This window comes from Bubalus bubalis, chromosome 2, assembly GCF_019923935.1.
Source record: "Bubalus bubalis isolate 160015118507 breed Murrah chromosome 2, NDDB_SH_1, whole genome shotgun sequence".
Classification (NCBI taxonomy): domain Eukaryota; kingdom Metazoa; phylum Chordata; class Mammalia; order Artiodactyla; family Bovidae; genus Bubalus; species Bubalus bubalis.
In genome coordinates, this window is record NC_059158.1 from 26285991 (window position 1) to 26299564 (window position 13574).

At 41.1% G+C, this 13574-nt stretch overlaps 1 protein-coding gene across 3 annotated transcripts; it reads right to left on the bottom strand.

Moving 5' to 3' along the window:
- Positions 1 to 2165: 2165 nt before the first annotated feature.
- LOC102403878 (butyrophilin-like protein 1) lies at positions 2166 to 10049 on the bottom strand. 3 transcript variants are annotated; one of them, XM_006079871.4, is made up of 10 exons: positions 9753 to 10049; positions 9048 to 9153; positions 8040 to 8390; positions 6897 to 7178; positions 6555 to 6755; positions 5978 to 5998; positions 5861 to 5887; positions 5652 to 5678; positions 3669 to 3695; positions 2166 to 2956 (listed from the first exon to the last, which is right to left on the bottom strand). In XM_006079871.4, the coding sequence occupies exons 1-10, from the start codon at positions 9861 to 9863 to the stop codon at positions 2457 to 2459; spliced, it is 1653 nt and encodes a 550-aa protein (XP_006079933.3). In that variant the 5' UTR covers positions 9864 to 10049; the 3' UTR covers positions 2166 to 2456. The 3 variants fall into 3 exon arrangements, with proteins under 3 accessions (XP_006079933.3, XP_045018754.1, XP_045018755.1); XM_045162819.1 differs by having other exon boundaries at positions 6555 to 7178; XM_045162820.1 differs by having other exon boundaries at positions 6555 to 7178; positions 9048 to 9220; positions 9753 to 9856.
- Between the last annotated feature and the right edge of the window lie 3525 nt (positions 10050 to 13574).

Genomic DNA, 13574 nt, shown 5'->3' on the forward strand with positions numbered 1-13574 from the left:
GGTGAAAAAGGAGAGTGAAAGAGCTGGCTTAAGAATTAAATATTAAAAAAACTAAGATCATGGCATCTATCCCCATTACTGCATGGCAAATGGTAGGGGAAAAAGCAAAAGTAGTAACAGATTTCCTCTTCTTGGGCTCCAAAATCACTGTGAATGGTGACTGCAGTCATGAAATCAGAAGACAATTGCTTCTTGGCAGGAAAGCGATGATGAACCTAGACGGTGTATTGAAAAGCAGAGATACTACTCTGCTGACAAAGGTGTGTATAGTTAAGGCCATGGTCTTCCCAGTGGTCATGTACGGTTGTGAGAGCTGGGCCGTAAAGAAGGCAGAATGCCAAAGAATTGATGCTTTTGAACTGTGGGCTGGAGCAAGGAGATCAAACCAGTCAATCTTAAGGGAGATCAACCCTGAATATTCACTGGAAGGACTGATGCTGAAGCTGAAGCACTAGTATTTTGGTCATCTGATGGGAAATGATGACTCATTGGAAAAGTCCCTGGTGCTGGGAAAAAATTGAGGGCAGAAGGAGAAGAGGGTGTCAAAAGATGAGATGGCTGGACAGCATCACTGATGCAATGAACAAGAACTTGGGCAAAGTCCAGGAGATGGTGAAGGACCAGGAGGGCTGGTGTGCTGTAGTCCATGGGGTCACAGATTCAAAAAAAAAAAAAAAAACTGGGCAACTGAACAACAACAATGGTAATTCTACATTTAACTTATTGAGAAACTTCTAAACTATTTTCCACAGTGACTGTGTTGTTTTACATTTCTCCACATTCTTTCCAACACTTGTTATTTTCCACTTGGTGAGGGGGGAATGTAGGGAGGACATAGAATATCCATCTTAGAGGGCATGATGTGTCTGACTCTTTGCAACCCCGTGGATTCTATAGTCCATGGAGTTCTCCAGGCCAGAATGCTGGAGTGGGGAGCTCTTCCCTTCTCCAGGGGATCTTCCCAACCCAGGGATCCAGCCCAGGTCTCCTGCATTGCAGGCAAATTCTTTACCGGCTGAGCCACCAGAGAAGCCCACATTGTGGTTTACGTTTCCCAAGTAACTAATTGTGTTGCACATTTATTGACCATTTGCACATCTTCTTCAGAGAAATATCTGTTCAAATCATTTGTTCATTTAAAAACTTGAATTGCTTTTCTTTTTATTATTTAGTATTACAAATTCTTTATATATTGTTCATACTAAACTCTGATGAATAATTTGTAAATATTTTCTCTCTTTCTATGAGTTGCCTCTTCACTTTTTTGATAGTGTCTTTTGGTGCACAAAACTTGTAACAAAGTCAAATTTATGTTTTTCTTTGTTTGGTTGAACTTTTGGTATCATAACTAAGAAACCTAAACCAAGCGCCAAAACCAAGATTTACCCCTATGCTTACATTTAGATCTGTAATCCATCTTGAGTTAATGTTCCACATATGATGTGAGATAGAGGGCAGCTTCATTCTTTTGCCTGTAGATGTTTGTTTACTTTCCCTTCACTGTTTATACCTCGATGCGCTCTCATTTGACTCTGGTTTCCCCAGACCTCATCATCTTGCCATCATCACATTTGTTAGAACTGGATTGTGATTGATATTTATTTTTTCTTTATCAAATTATCCTTGCATTTAAGATACAGTTTAGCTGCTCATCAAATTATAGTTTAACTTTTCTCCTTCAACAATTGAAAATAAAACTCTTCTGTCATTTTTATTCAGTGCTGTTGTGCATCTAATTGTTGTTTAATCAGTGCTACTAAAGTGTGATCCATGTGTGCATGTATAAGTCACTTCAGTCATGGCCAGCTCTTTGTGACCCCATGGATGGTAGCCTGCCAGACTCCTCTGTCCATGGGATTCTCTGGGTAAGAATACTAGAGAGGGTTGCCATGCCCTCCTCCAGGGGTCTTCCTGACTTAGGGGTCAAACCCACATCTCCTGAGAATCCCGCATTACAGATGGGTTCTTTACCACTAGTGCCACCTGGGAAGCCCCAAAAGTGTGATCCATAGATCAGTGCATATTTGTAAACTGTTTCTTACCAATTCTTCATGAAACAAATATAGAAATAAAGTATTACAACATTTGGAGTGAATTGATAGAAAATGTTAGGTATATGATATTTAATAATAAAATTTCCAATCACATGTCTTTGTACTCACTTCATCATTTCCAGTAGTTTATTCAGAAAAGTATGTCTGTGATATATAATATACAATGCAAAAAATATTTACAACAACCACAAGATGTGGAAAAGATTCTTCTCTGCAAATTATTTGAGAAACACTGCTTGATGTGGCTGGAAACTTTGGTCATGCAGATTCATGGAGACTTAAATCAAGAGGCCTCATAATCGGTGGTCCTGAGGACACCCGTCAAGACTGGAATCCTTGGGTTTACAAAAAATGGGCTACTATCTTCACAATTTCTAGGTTCTTATTCTAAGTCACTCAATATCATGCAGATGGGGAGAACTCCATGGATTTCAGTTTGAAGTAAGGATAGACTGACCCAGAGAAGTTGGCGTGGGTGAAGGAGAAGATGTGGGTTTCATCAGTCATGTTATAGAAAGAAATGTCACTATCCTCATAATCCAAGAAAATCACAATCTTTAGTGGACACTTTTCAATCAGGAGAGACTCTTTGTGGAAAATGCCTCGGCGAGAACAAGTGAGAGCCCTGTATTCACATCCCTTCTTCTCTAAGACGTTGAACTTCATCTTCTCTAGATCACTGAGTAGCCCACTCTTCTCTGTGGGCTCCTCATAAATGCCTAGAGTCCATTCATCAGTGTCCTCAATGTCCACCTCCCAGTAATATCTCCCCTTAGTGAATCCTTTCTGATCAAGTTTGAGAAGGTTGCCACCTCCTTGCTTTTTACATAATACTGCCTGAGGTTCCTTTCCGAAGTCAGAATTGTTCTGATGAACATTTTCATGATTTTCAGTCACAAGAACTGGAAGAAATAAAAAGGAAAGGATAAAGCCAAGACTGCATATTTCAGAAAACTGTTGTACAGGAGAAACTTTAACAAAACAGAGCAAATGTGTAAGGAGTGGTGAAAAGAACACCTCTCCTCTGAAGGTGTGTGTGTTGGGGGAGGTGGAGCTGGGCGGGAGGGGGGTTTGATGGGTTCTCTTGCTACTTATTCTTGCTACCCATTCTATGCTACTTGTCTTATCTTTGCCATGGTCAGTGTTTTGACAGAGTGCCAGTGTGTGCAGGATCTTGAAATGTTTACTGAAGAACGGTGTTCCTGCCATGTTCTCTGCAAATTAGTCCTATTTTCCTCAGTCACAGGCTCCCTGTGAGCTGACCTCTCTACAAAGAACAGCTGAATTGCTATTTTGAGCCCTTTTTACTTAGTGTGGGGTCTCCTCAGCTGAGGGGCTATGCTAATTTCTGTTTCAGAACCAAGTGGACCCCACAGACAGGGAAGCTTTGTCAGCATTTGAAAGGGGAGGCACGACCAGAGTAGCTAATCCTAGCAGCAGTTGTCAGTTCAGGCTAACACTGAATGCTTTTCATGTCCTCCTTCTCTTTACCAGAACAGTAGTGCCTGTCTTTTCAACTAGGAGAGGATGTTAGGAAGGATAAGCAGGGTCTCAGAGGAGATCTCAGAGGGCAGGTTAGAAGGGGGTCAAAAAGATAAATAAAGAACCACTTACCACGTTCAAACTGTTCCTTCCTCCAGTCTGAAAAAGAGCAACATGAACTGAAACCAGACGGAAGTACACCCAGGGGATGAAAAGGAAATAAGATGACTTTCCTGACTCATCACTTTCTCGTGGTGACATTCCCTTCCTCCTCAAAACTCCTCAAACTCTGGTAGTGTCCAGAAACTACAGGACAAGTAGTACACTTTCTGTGCGCTCAGATTAGAAACCATCACATAATTCAGCCGGAAGCTGGGGCTGTTCTCCAACTTAAGGCACATTTGGAGACCCCAGGAGTAGGGTTTGATCCTCTACATGCCACTCTACTGTGCTCTCCAGACTTCTGTGGGCCTCCTCATTGATGATGAGAGCTATAAAACATATTTTTAATTTAATTCTATTCTATTCCTCCTCTAAACCCCTCTATCTATTTACAGTTTTTCTGGCCTATGATCTCCTCAGAGATCATTTAAGTTTATGACCAAAGCATTTAAATGAGCCCTTATTACTTTGACCCAGATTGTTATCAGATAGCTTATATTTTTCTCCAGAGACAGATTCCTAGTGGGAAAAAGAATTGCATCTGCTTCTGCCTGTGGCCACTTCTCTTATAACAGGCCTTGTGATTTTATTTGAAGATTGGGTATTCTCATTGAATCTTGAGACAATAGGTAGATAAGGACCCATCCATAATTCTTGGCTGGAGCAGCTCTGTGGTTTCTCACTAAACTGCCCTCCCATCAGAAGTGTAGCACTTGGATGCATGGAATCTATAAATATATGAGTCAAGGAGGACATCAGAGATCATGTATTCCAGTCTCTTCATTTAAAGAGATAAAGACACTGAGGTCAAGAAATATAAAATAACCTGACTTCCCAGTTGTAATTGACAGATTTGGAATTAAAAGTGTCAAAAGTTGTCCTTAGTTCTTTGTTCACTCCTTTAGAAACACAGGAACGTTTCTCAGTATCTCATAAAAGAAAACTCTTAACAAAACTGCTTAATCAGCTTTAATCCTTGGGAGGAGTTCCTCTGACCTTCTCTTATCAGAGCACTCATCAGGCTGTGTGTAGTTGCCTGGTTCCTGATTTCCTTCCCCCAGTGGACTTTAAGTTCCACAAGGTCAGAGATAATAACTTGTGCCACCAACATCTAGCATGCCTGGCATATAAAACTTGCATAGATATATATTCAAGGAATGCCCTAGTGTGTTTTTGAGATCCAATACCATATTACACACACACACAAACAGAAACAAATGAGTTATAAGCCTACAGAATACGTAGACTCAGATTTCAGAAGGTATGCTGCTGCTGCTGCTAAGTCGCTTCAGTCGTGTCCGACTCTGTGTGACCCCATAGACGGTAGCCCACCAGGCTCTGCCATCCCTGGGATTCTCCAGGCAAGAACACTGGAGTGGAACGTATAAAAATAGCCAATTCCCCCTACCTCCAGATAAACATATTTATGCAGAAGATATTAAAATATTTTGAAAAACTGTTTTTCAACTTTTTCATACATAAACCTTCTCCCTATATATTGAATTTTACTTTATTTCAAATAGGTAAAATAAGTAAAATCATAGTTAATATACTTCTCTGAATATAAAATATATTTTCTGATCTTTTAAACTTTTTTTGCAGAGTAAAAATGCTGACATAATATATTCTTTATTCTTCCCAGATCTCCTCAAAGTCACCCTGAGTTCCATCTTTCTCTTCTCCATAGGGGAAGGGCTAACAATGCACATTCATGCTGTGTCCTACCCCAGTCCTGTAGTGGAATTGACTAGTCAGCAGTTATTTCTCCTTCATTATCAGCTCTGGAAGACAATTGGTTATTTGAGTCTCCAAATACAAAACACTACAGAGTGATACCAAATAAAAATTTCACAACTTTCAAGTGTGTGTACGTGTGTTTATATTTATCACCCTGCTTATTATGCTCAGAATACCAGAGGCATTTGGCAAGATGAGGGCCAGAGGTTTACATACCAGGATATATCAGGGCCTTCTTCCAGTCTAAAACAGAACAAATACAGGAAAGACAAGATGAGACATTAATCTGCAACCTCAAATTTGTCTTCCTCTCCATAATTTCTCTTCCACTAATCATCATGAATCCTTTAGTCTTTTCTCTGAGAATAGGGAACTGAGAACTTGTTGGACGTCAGGGTATTAATTGACATGACTGAGTTGCTTACCTTTATTGTATAATGCCTTTCGTTGTTCTGAAAGAAACAACATTCAGTGAGAGACCCAGAACAGGTGTGAAAAGGGGTACAAATTCTATACAGGGCATGAGAAGAAGTAAGACTCACTGAGATCTTCCGCAAGCTTCCCTGAAAGAGAAAGATAGAAAATCCATCAAATTGAGTTTTAGTTGCTCCTGAGCCCAGTGAGTAGTTAAGTGAACTCAATTTGACCTTCTCTTAAGGAGCCCATCGTTAAGCAGGTGAGAAAGATTAATGAATATCTTTGTCAAATATAAAAGGGCAAGCTCTAAGAAAAGTTATGTGGGAAGAATCCTGGGGTCACACAGGAAGGCAAGTCCATGCTTCCTGGGAGTTTGATTTCTTAGGTGTTTCTGGAGCTTATTCTTGAAGGATAAAAAGGAAGAGAAGATAAAGGAAGACATTTCTACAAAGAGAAACAGGTTGGGGTACAGAGGCTTGAAAGGGCATGGTGTGGATTGGAGGCTTATGACCACTGCCCACAGATCTCCTAACTTCCCATGTGGTTTTCTCCTTTGCATAGGACTCCCAGTTCTGTGGAATTCTTGGCACCCTGTGTTTTCCCCAGGATTCTTCAACAATTTTTTATTTCCCCATCTACCCTGCACACACAGTATCTGCAGCTTTTCCAAGAACCTCTGATTTGACTTGCTGCCCGATTTACTTTTGAATGAATGTGCCTCTTCCTTTTCTCTCGCCACCTTGTCTCTTTCATCAGATGCTTTCTTCCTTTTCTCTACTTCTCCGTTTTTGGCTTTATGTTCTTTCCAGCCAATGTAGCTGATCCCGATGAGGAGAAGCACCAGCACAGGGAGTGTCCCAGCCAGGGCTGTCTTCCATGGAGACGTTCTGGGGAAGAAGGGCTCTGACACAGGCATGTGGAGACACAGTGAGAGACGAACCTGGAGGAAGCCCCACCCACTCTCCAAGGCTCCCTTCAGCCCTCCTTCACTCCTCCCTGCTGGGAAGACACCCAGCTCTGCCTCGGGGTTTGTGCCTGACTGACCTGGAAGGAAGATGGCTGATGCTTTCTCCTGGCCAGAGACAGGGTTCTGGATAGAGCAGGTCACATTGCCCAGAGAGCTGTCTGTGACCACAAGAGATGCCTCTACATGGAAGAGCCCATCTCCATCTTGAGTCTGAGATTCAGAGAGGGATAGTAGCTTCTCTCCCGCCATGTCACTCCACTGCACCCTGGGTTTGGGGAACCAGCCACCTGAGGAGCACAGAACTTGGATCCCGTGATCCTCAGGCCCCATCATGCGAACATGAGGGGCAGAGCCCAAGCCTGAGGAAAGAAGACATGTCCCTGAGGCCTGTGGTCCCTTGGGGGCTCAGGAGTCCCTCAGGCTGAAGGTCTAATTGCCCATCACTAGGCTGATAAGTCGGAGAAGGCAATGGCATCCCACTCCAGTACTCTTGCCTGGAAAATCCCATGGATGGAGGAGTCTGACAGGCTGCAGTTCATGGGGTTGCTAAGAGTTGGACATGACTGAGCGACTTCACTTTCACTTTTCACTTTCATGCATTGGAGAAGGAAATGGCAACCCACTCCAGTGTTCTTGCCTGGAGAATCCCAGGAACGGGGGAGCCTGGTGGGCTGCCGTCTATGGGGTCGCACAGAGTCGGACAGGACTGAAGCGACTTAGCAGCAGCAGCAGCAGCAGCAGCAGGCTGATAAGTAAACTGAAGTTCAGAGTTCAAAACTGCTCACAGTCAGCATTAGGCTTACCTCTGATTCTGAAATCAATATTAAGTTGATTCTGAAATCAACTTAATGCTTTTGCACTGTACTAGGACTGAGAGAGCTTTGGGGTCATTCCAAGAAGAAAAAAGCATGGGGACAATCAAAGAAAAAGTGAGTTTAATTCTACAAGTTGTCTTTCTCTTCTGACTGGGTAAAAAATATTTGAAGATGCCAGTATCTATCTGAATTAATACAAATTAATAAACTTTTGAGATCTTTTTGGATACCGAAATATCTACAGGAAGATTGCCTCCTTTGGTGTTTAAAAGCAGAGCATGTGGTTCTGTCCTCATTGTACAGTTTAGGAAGCTGACATTCTGCAAGGCAACATATGGAAGATCCTGAGAAATACCAGTCTAGGGATCCAGACGTTCTCAACATAGGTATGCTAAATTAACATACCTATCACATGCAGCTCCACAACAGCTTCCCGGGAGATGTGACCATCATTAAAATGACACCAATACTGGCCATCATCAGAGGCACGAACGTGTTGGATCAGCAGGGCCACAGCCCCTCTGCCGATGGAGTCCTCCACCAACTCTGTCCTACCACGGTACTCCAGCATTTGCTCCCCGTCCTGTTCCTGCCCATCCTGGTACACGAGCACCGCCGGGGAGAGCTGGGTTCGGTACCATCGGATCTGCATGTGGGCTGCACTCTGCTCAGAGGACAACTGGCAGGGCAGAGTGGCATCTGCTCCTAGTGAGACCTTGATGGGCTGAGCTGGTCCCATCACAGAAAACCCGGACACTGCATGAAAATCACAGACAGATTAGGGGAAGCGGTAGGGGAGGAGATGAGATGGTAGACCCACCTGCATTTCTTAATGTGAGACCCAAATGTATTTTTCTTATTTGTGTTTTTTGATATCCAATTAAAGAGACAGTATCAGAAAATATCATTATTGAGACCTCATGGCTGGTTATCTTCAAACCTGGAGTCTGAAAATTTCAACTTGAGGGGCCCCTTTTACTTTATGAAAGATGGATTCATGTCCCAGAAAGAATAAACGGTTTGTCCAAGATCATAACCCGCTCAGGGATCCTGAGTCTAAATTCTTTGTTTTCAAATTTGGGTTTTCTTGGCAGTGTAAACATTACAAAGTATATTTTAACAGTTACATCAAATTTAAACAGATCACTAAGATCACTCACATTCAGTAAAGATTTAGATAAATATTATAGCTGTGATTTTTATGAGATATGCTCAAAGGATGTTGATGTGAAGGAGATCGCTCCCACCCTTCACCTGACTGGTCAAGCCTTCTGTTGGCAGAAGACAGAGCCATAATTTTCCCAGGTATAACTGCCTTTGAGAGGGTGCAGAGTTGGGACTGGTGGACCTACTGTATAAGAAGAGCCACTGAAAACAAACCAACAAATGAAAGGTATGAGGGAAAACACTGACCTGGGGAGCCCCACATGGACACCCAGAGAAGGAGAGCGGGGAGAACATCAGCAGGAAAGAGGCCAGGAAAACCTGCCATCTTCTTCAGAGCAGAACATGGAGCACGCTGGAAGCACAAAACATTCATTCCAAGGATGTTGAGAAGGTGGTGAGAAGCCAGCCGAGTGAAAGTTCTCAGAAGAAAAGAAAACAAATCCCATGTGCAAAGACTTACTTTTATACACAGGATTTTGGCCATTTTCCCTTACAGACCTTAAGACAAACACCACCAACTCCCAACCGTTCCCATGGGGTTTTGTTTTTTTTTTTTCCTTCCCTCTTTTGTTTTTCTGAAAACCGTTTCCCCAGCAGGTGTAGGAAACGGTAAACCGTTCTCTTGTGTCCTGTGGGCTTGCTTGCTTATCTATGGATTCACCACCTCGCCAGGGCTCTCTTGAAATTGAAAACCTTGAGTTCAACATTGAGAAATGAAATCAGACTCAAAATTCATCCACTTTCCTCAGTCAAACTATTTCTCCCCTCCATTCACTTGTTCATCCATTCATTCATATATTAATTTATTTTGACCACAAATACTCCTGTAGCTTAATTCCTGAAAGGGAAGGGAGTTTTCTCACCACATGAGCCCAGAGCTCAAGCCCTTCTTTTCTCAGGACCCACATGTCCCACAGACACACCTGCACGTCCCACATGTGTTTTTCTCACCATCCAGGTTGAGCCAAGGGGGTTTCTGGGCCAAGCTCCTGGTCTCCTTAGTGCACCTACACGATCTGGCTCCAGACACGATTTGCACCTGGTTGTTCTCGTGGTCAGCATCCAAGGGTGTGGCTGCAGGCGATGAAAACAGCAGGTTTCTAACCCATTCCTCGATTAGGAGAATATTCTTAGTAAGGAGGACAAATAATGCTGCCAAGAAGAATGGGCATTTGAATGCCTCTTCTGGAATGGGTTTAATGAGAAAGTCTCAGCCTGCCTCCAGCACTGCTACTAACTTTGAAAGTGGAAGTAATAGTTCATCCCAGAGGACTCTGGACTGGGCTGAGCCATAGAATGATGGAAACTCTAAAGCTGCTTTGATCGACAGTGTTCATTATGGCTCCCTGATCCCACCTGCAAAGGACAGAAATTGCATCAGCTGGGGAGAAAGAATCATCTTCCTGTATAATATCCAAGTCAGTTGGTCATCCAAATGCTTGATTCACAAATTTAGATGATTGAGAGGATAAACCCAATAGCAGCACGCTTCCTCCTACCACACCATAGCTGACATTGGAAGCCATGTGCAGAACTGCATGGGGGACAATAAGACATCAGGAATGGAGGACTCTGTGCTCTGAGAATATTAGGGCTCTGTTTCAAAAAAAACCTTGGGGTTCCCCAACATAGAATAGATGTAAAAACACAGTAATAGAGTGCCAGATACAAAATGCTCACACAGAGTTTTCTTCCCACTTCACAGGCTTTCCAAGCGTAATTCATGTTCTTTTCATGTCACACAAGATTTACAGATAATCAGGGACAAAAGAGGCAATTGCATAAATATTAATATGTAAGTCTGGACAAATGAATACCAAAACCCTAAATAAATATTCTCTGGAGATAGGTACATTTGCCTTTTTTAAGAAATCAAATGTACTGAGATATAATTTGCGAAGAATGGAATGCATGGCTTTAGAACATGCATTTCAATGAGGTTTCACAAATGCTCACACTCATGTAATTACCACCTCATTGAACAATGGAACATTTTTGTCTCTTGAAATTTTCCTCATGTTCACTGTCCATCAATCCTCTCATGTTCACTGTCCATCAATCCTTTCCAAAGGGGAAAAAAAAAACAGTATTCTGATATAAATTGTGATAGCTTAATCTTGCCTACTCTTAGAAACTTCACCAAAATGGAGTCATACAGTATACACCCTTTTGTGCTTGGTTTTTTGGCTAAACAAAATGTTTATTTGAGGCTCAACCGCATTGTGTGTATCAATGCATTTAAAATTTTTTCTTGCCACATAATATTACACTGTTTGAATATAGGACCATATATTCTGGATTTCCTTCAGGGCTGTCTCCCTTCCTCATACAGGTCCATCTCCTTCCACTCAAATTCTTTCACACCACTCTAAGCAGCACTCCTCCATAAAACTATCCTGTCTTATTAGGGGTCTGACACCTACCTTATGGTTTAGGTCTGAAACACTAAAGAACGGGAAGGGAAAACTGAAGGAGAAAAGGAACTATCTGAAAATATTATTTGCCTCTTTTGTTTACTCTGAAATGTATGATACATCTTTGTGTATATATTCTATCTCAAAATGTAGATAGACTAATATACATTTCCAACAGTTAGAAAAAATAAATTTTAAAAATTCACATACATATTTAGGCATTTTTCCCAATTATAGAGAATTGTTTGAGCCAATTAATCTGTGAAGAATATTTAGAGGGAATTACATTGAATACATATCAGCATTTGTGTGTTTAAGAGAGAAAGGTGAAAAGGGAGAGAGAGGGAAAGAGCTACAGGGCATTATTAATTTTAAAGAGCAGTTTTTAAAACAGTGTGAACAGTATGATCTTGCTTTTTGCAAAAAATAGAAAAATCACAGCAAAATAATAATATTTCCACTCAGCTATATGTATTTCTGAGTGGAGGAAATAAAGGTGTTTCTGTCTATAATTTTGGTTCTTTCTAATTTTCAGATTTCTCTAACTTAAAAAGCTAAAGAAGAATGTGTGTATATAAAAATCTTTAATGCAAATATGAAGTATATTAGGAAGGATTCATTCATAGAAGATGTAGGATTAGAGAAACAATCAGCATTCTTGGGAATGAAAAATTGTTTTTAAATAGAAAACAAATGGAGGTGTCATCTCTGAGTAGACACTGCTGAAGATCAAAATATTGGGTTAGAAAAAGGGAGTTACTACGTGGTACTTTAAATCAAAAAGATTTAAAAATTAGGAAATTTAGATTGAGCAAATCCACCCAGAACTTCGGCATTCACCCAGAATGTTTCCCAAGATGAAAAGATAAGAGGCAAGAATCAGAAGGAAGGGTACTTCACAAAAAGCTGACTACTAGAGAAGAAGAGTCATTTATACATGAATTCTTGTAACGTTTTAAAGCTACAAACAAACAACTAAACAAAACACAAAACCTCAAAGTTCCAGGGTGCAGAAAAATTTGTTATGTACAAAAGAAAAAAAAAATCAGATTCCATCATACATGTCATTCAATAGTAATTACTAGAAAACAGTTGAATGGAGTCTTCATTTTTGTCAACAGAAATGCAATTAACAATCAAGTGAAGAAAACAAAGGGAGAATTTCATTCAAGTCAACTGAGGATTATAATTCAGAGACAGATTCAGAAGCTCTGAGAACTCTCCCACCTGTTAGAAGTTGAAAGTACACCGTACACATTTTTTTTCCCCATGTGCTTTTTTTAATATAAATTTATTTATTTTAATTGGAGGCACCACCGTACACATTTTTAAGACAAAAGATTGTCATCAAAATGACATACTGACATCTTACATGAAAGTTCACCAGAGCTAGTCCAGGTAAGCATGTACAAAGCAAGTAGTAAGTCTCCACGATTCCTTACAGAGTCAGGAAAGAATGCTGTTCTTTTAAGAAGTTACATTGCTAGTATTAGAAGAAAGGAAAAAAATTATCATATAGTCAAGCCAGCATTCTCGCCTTTGAGGAGGTCTTGTTAATGTACAATGCAGAAGCACATTACATATTACAGGGGGAGGAAAGAGACCCGAACAGACAAATAGAGAGAATTTTGTGCTTAAATTTCCTTGTCCTGCTTTAAAATATAAATTTTATTTCATCACTTTCCTGAGTAGAAACTAGAATTTTCTAAACAACAAAACTAGCATTAAGTGTAAAAGAAAATTCTGGACAAGCAAGGAATCAGAAGTTGTTTCTTTTTTCTCATAAAACTTCTCTTATATGAAAAGTGAAGGTTGCAGGTTAAACACAAGGGCTTGGAGCGGAGAAAAGGTACAAATACTGCTGGGCTACATCCCGTAGTTGTTTACTCCCACTCTTTGTTATCTGACTTGGAGTAAAGTGAAAGATAGGAGATTTAGCAAATGTGTTCTGGCAGTATGGGCTTCCTAGGTGGCTCAGTGGTAAAGTATCCTCCTGCCAATGCAAGAGACTCAGGAGACTTGGATTTGATCCCTGGGTGGGGAAAGTCCCCTGGAGGAGGAATGGCAACCCACTCCAATATTCTTGCCTGGAAACTCCCATGGACAGAAGAGCCTGGGGGCTACAGTCCACAAGGTCGCAAAAGTTGGACACTACTTCAAGACTGAGCATGCATGCATGTCCTGACATTAGTCATGTAGAAATGGAGGAATCATGGGGTGACTTAATCTCCTTTTTCTGATACCTTCTTCCAATAGAGTATTTGCCTCCATGATGACGGCATGGTTTTCCTGCGGCAGTGACTTTATAAATTTTAATCGTGTTCCAAAAGTATGATAGCATTATTCATACTCATGTCAA

What these genes read in the sequence shown, in the direction of transcription:
- LOC102403878 (XM_045162819.1), bottom strand. Translation starts at nt 9,863, where the DNA reads ATGCTGACCACGAGAACAACCAGGTGCAAATCGTGTCTGGAGCCAGAT. An exon ending in TGTGGAGCTGCATGTGATAG is followed by an intron (nt 7,179 to 8,039) that starts GTATGTTAATTT and finishes TTCTTTCCTCAG; the next exon opens with GCTTGGGCTCTGCCCCTCAT. An exon ending in AGAGGCACATTCATTCAAAA is followed by an intron (nt 5,999 to 6,554) that starts GTAAATCGGGCA and finishes TTTCTCTTTCAG; the next exon opens with GGAAGCTTGCGGAAGATCTC.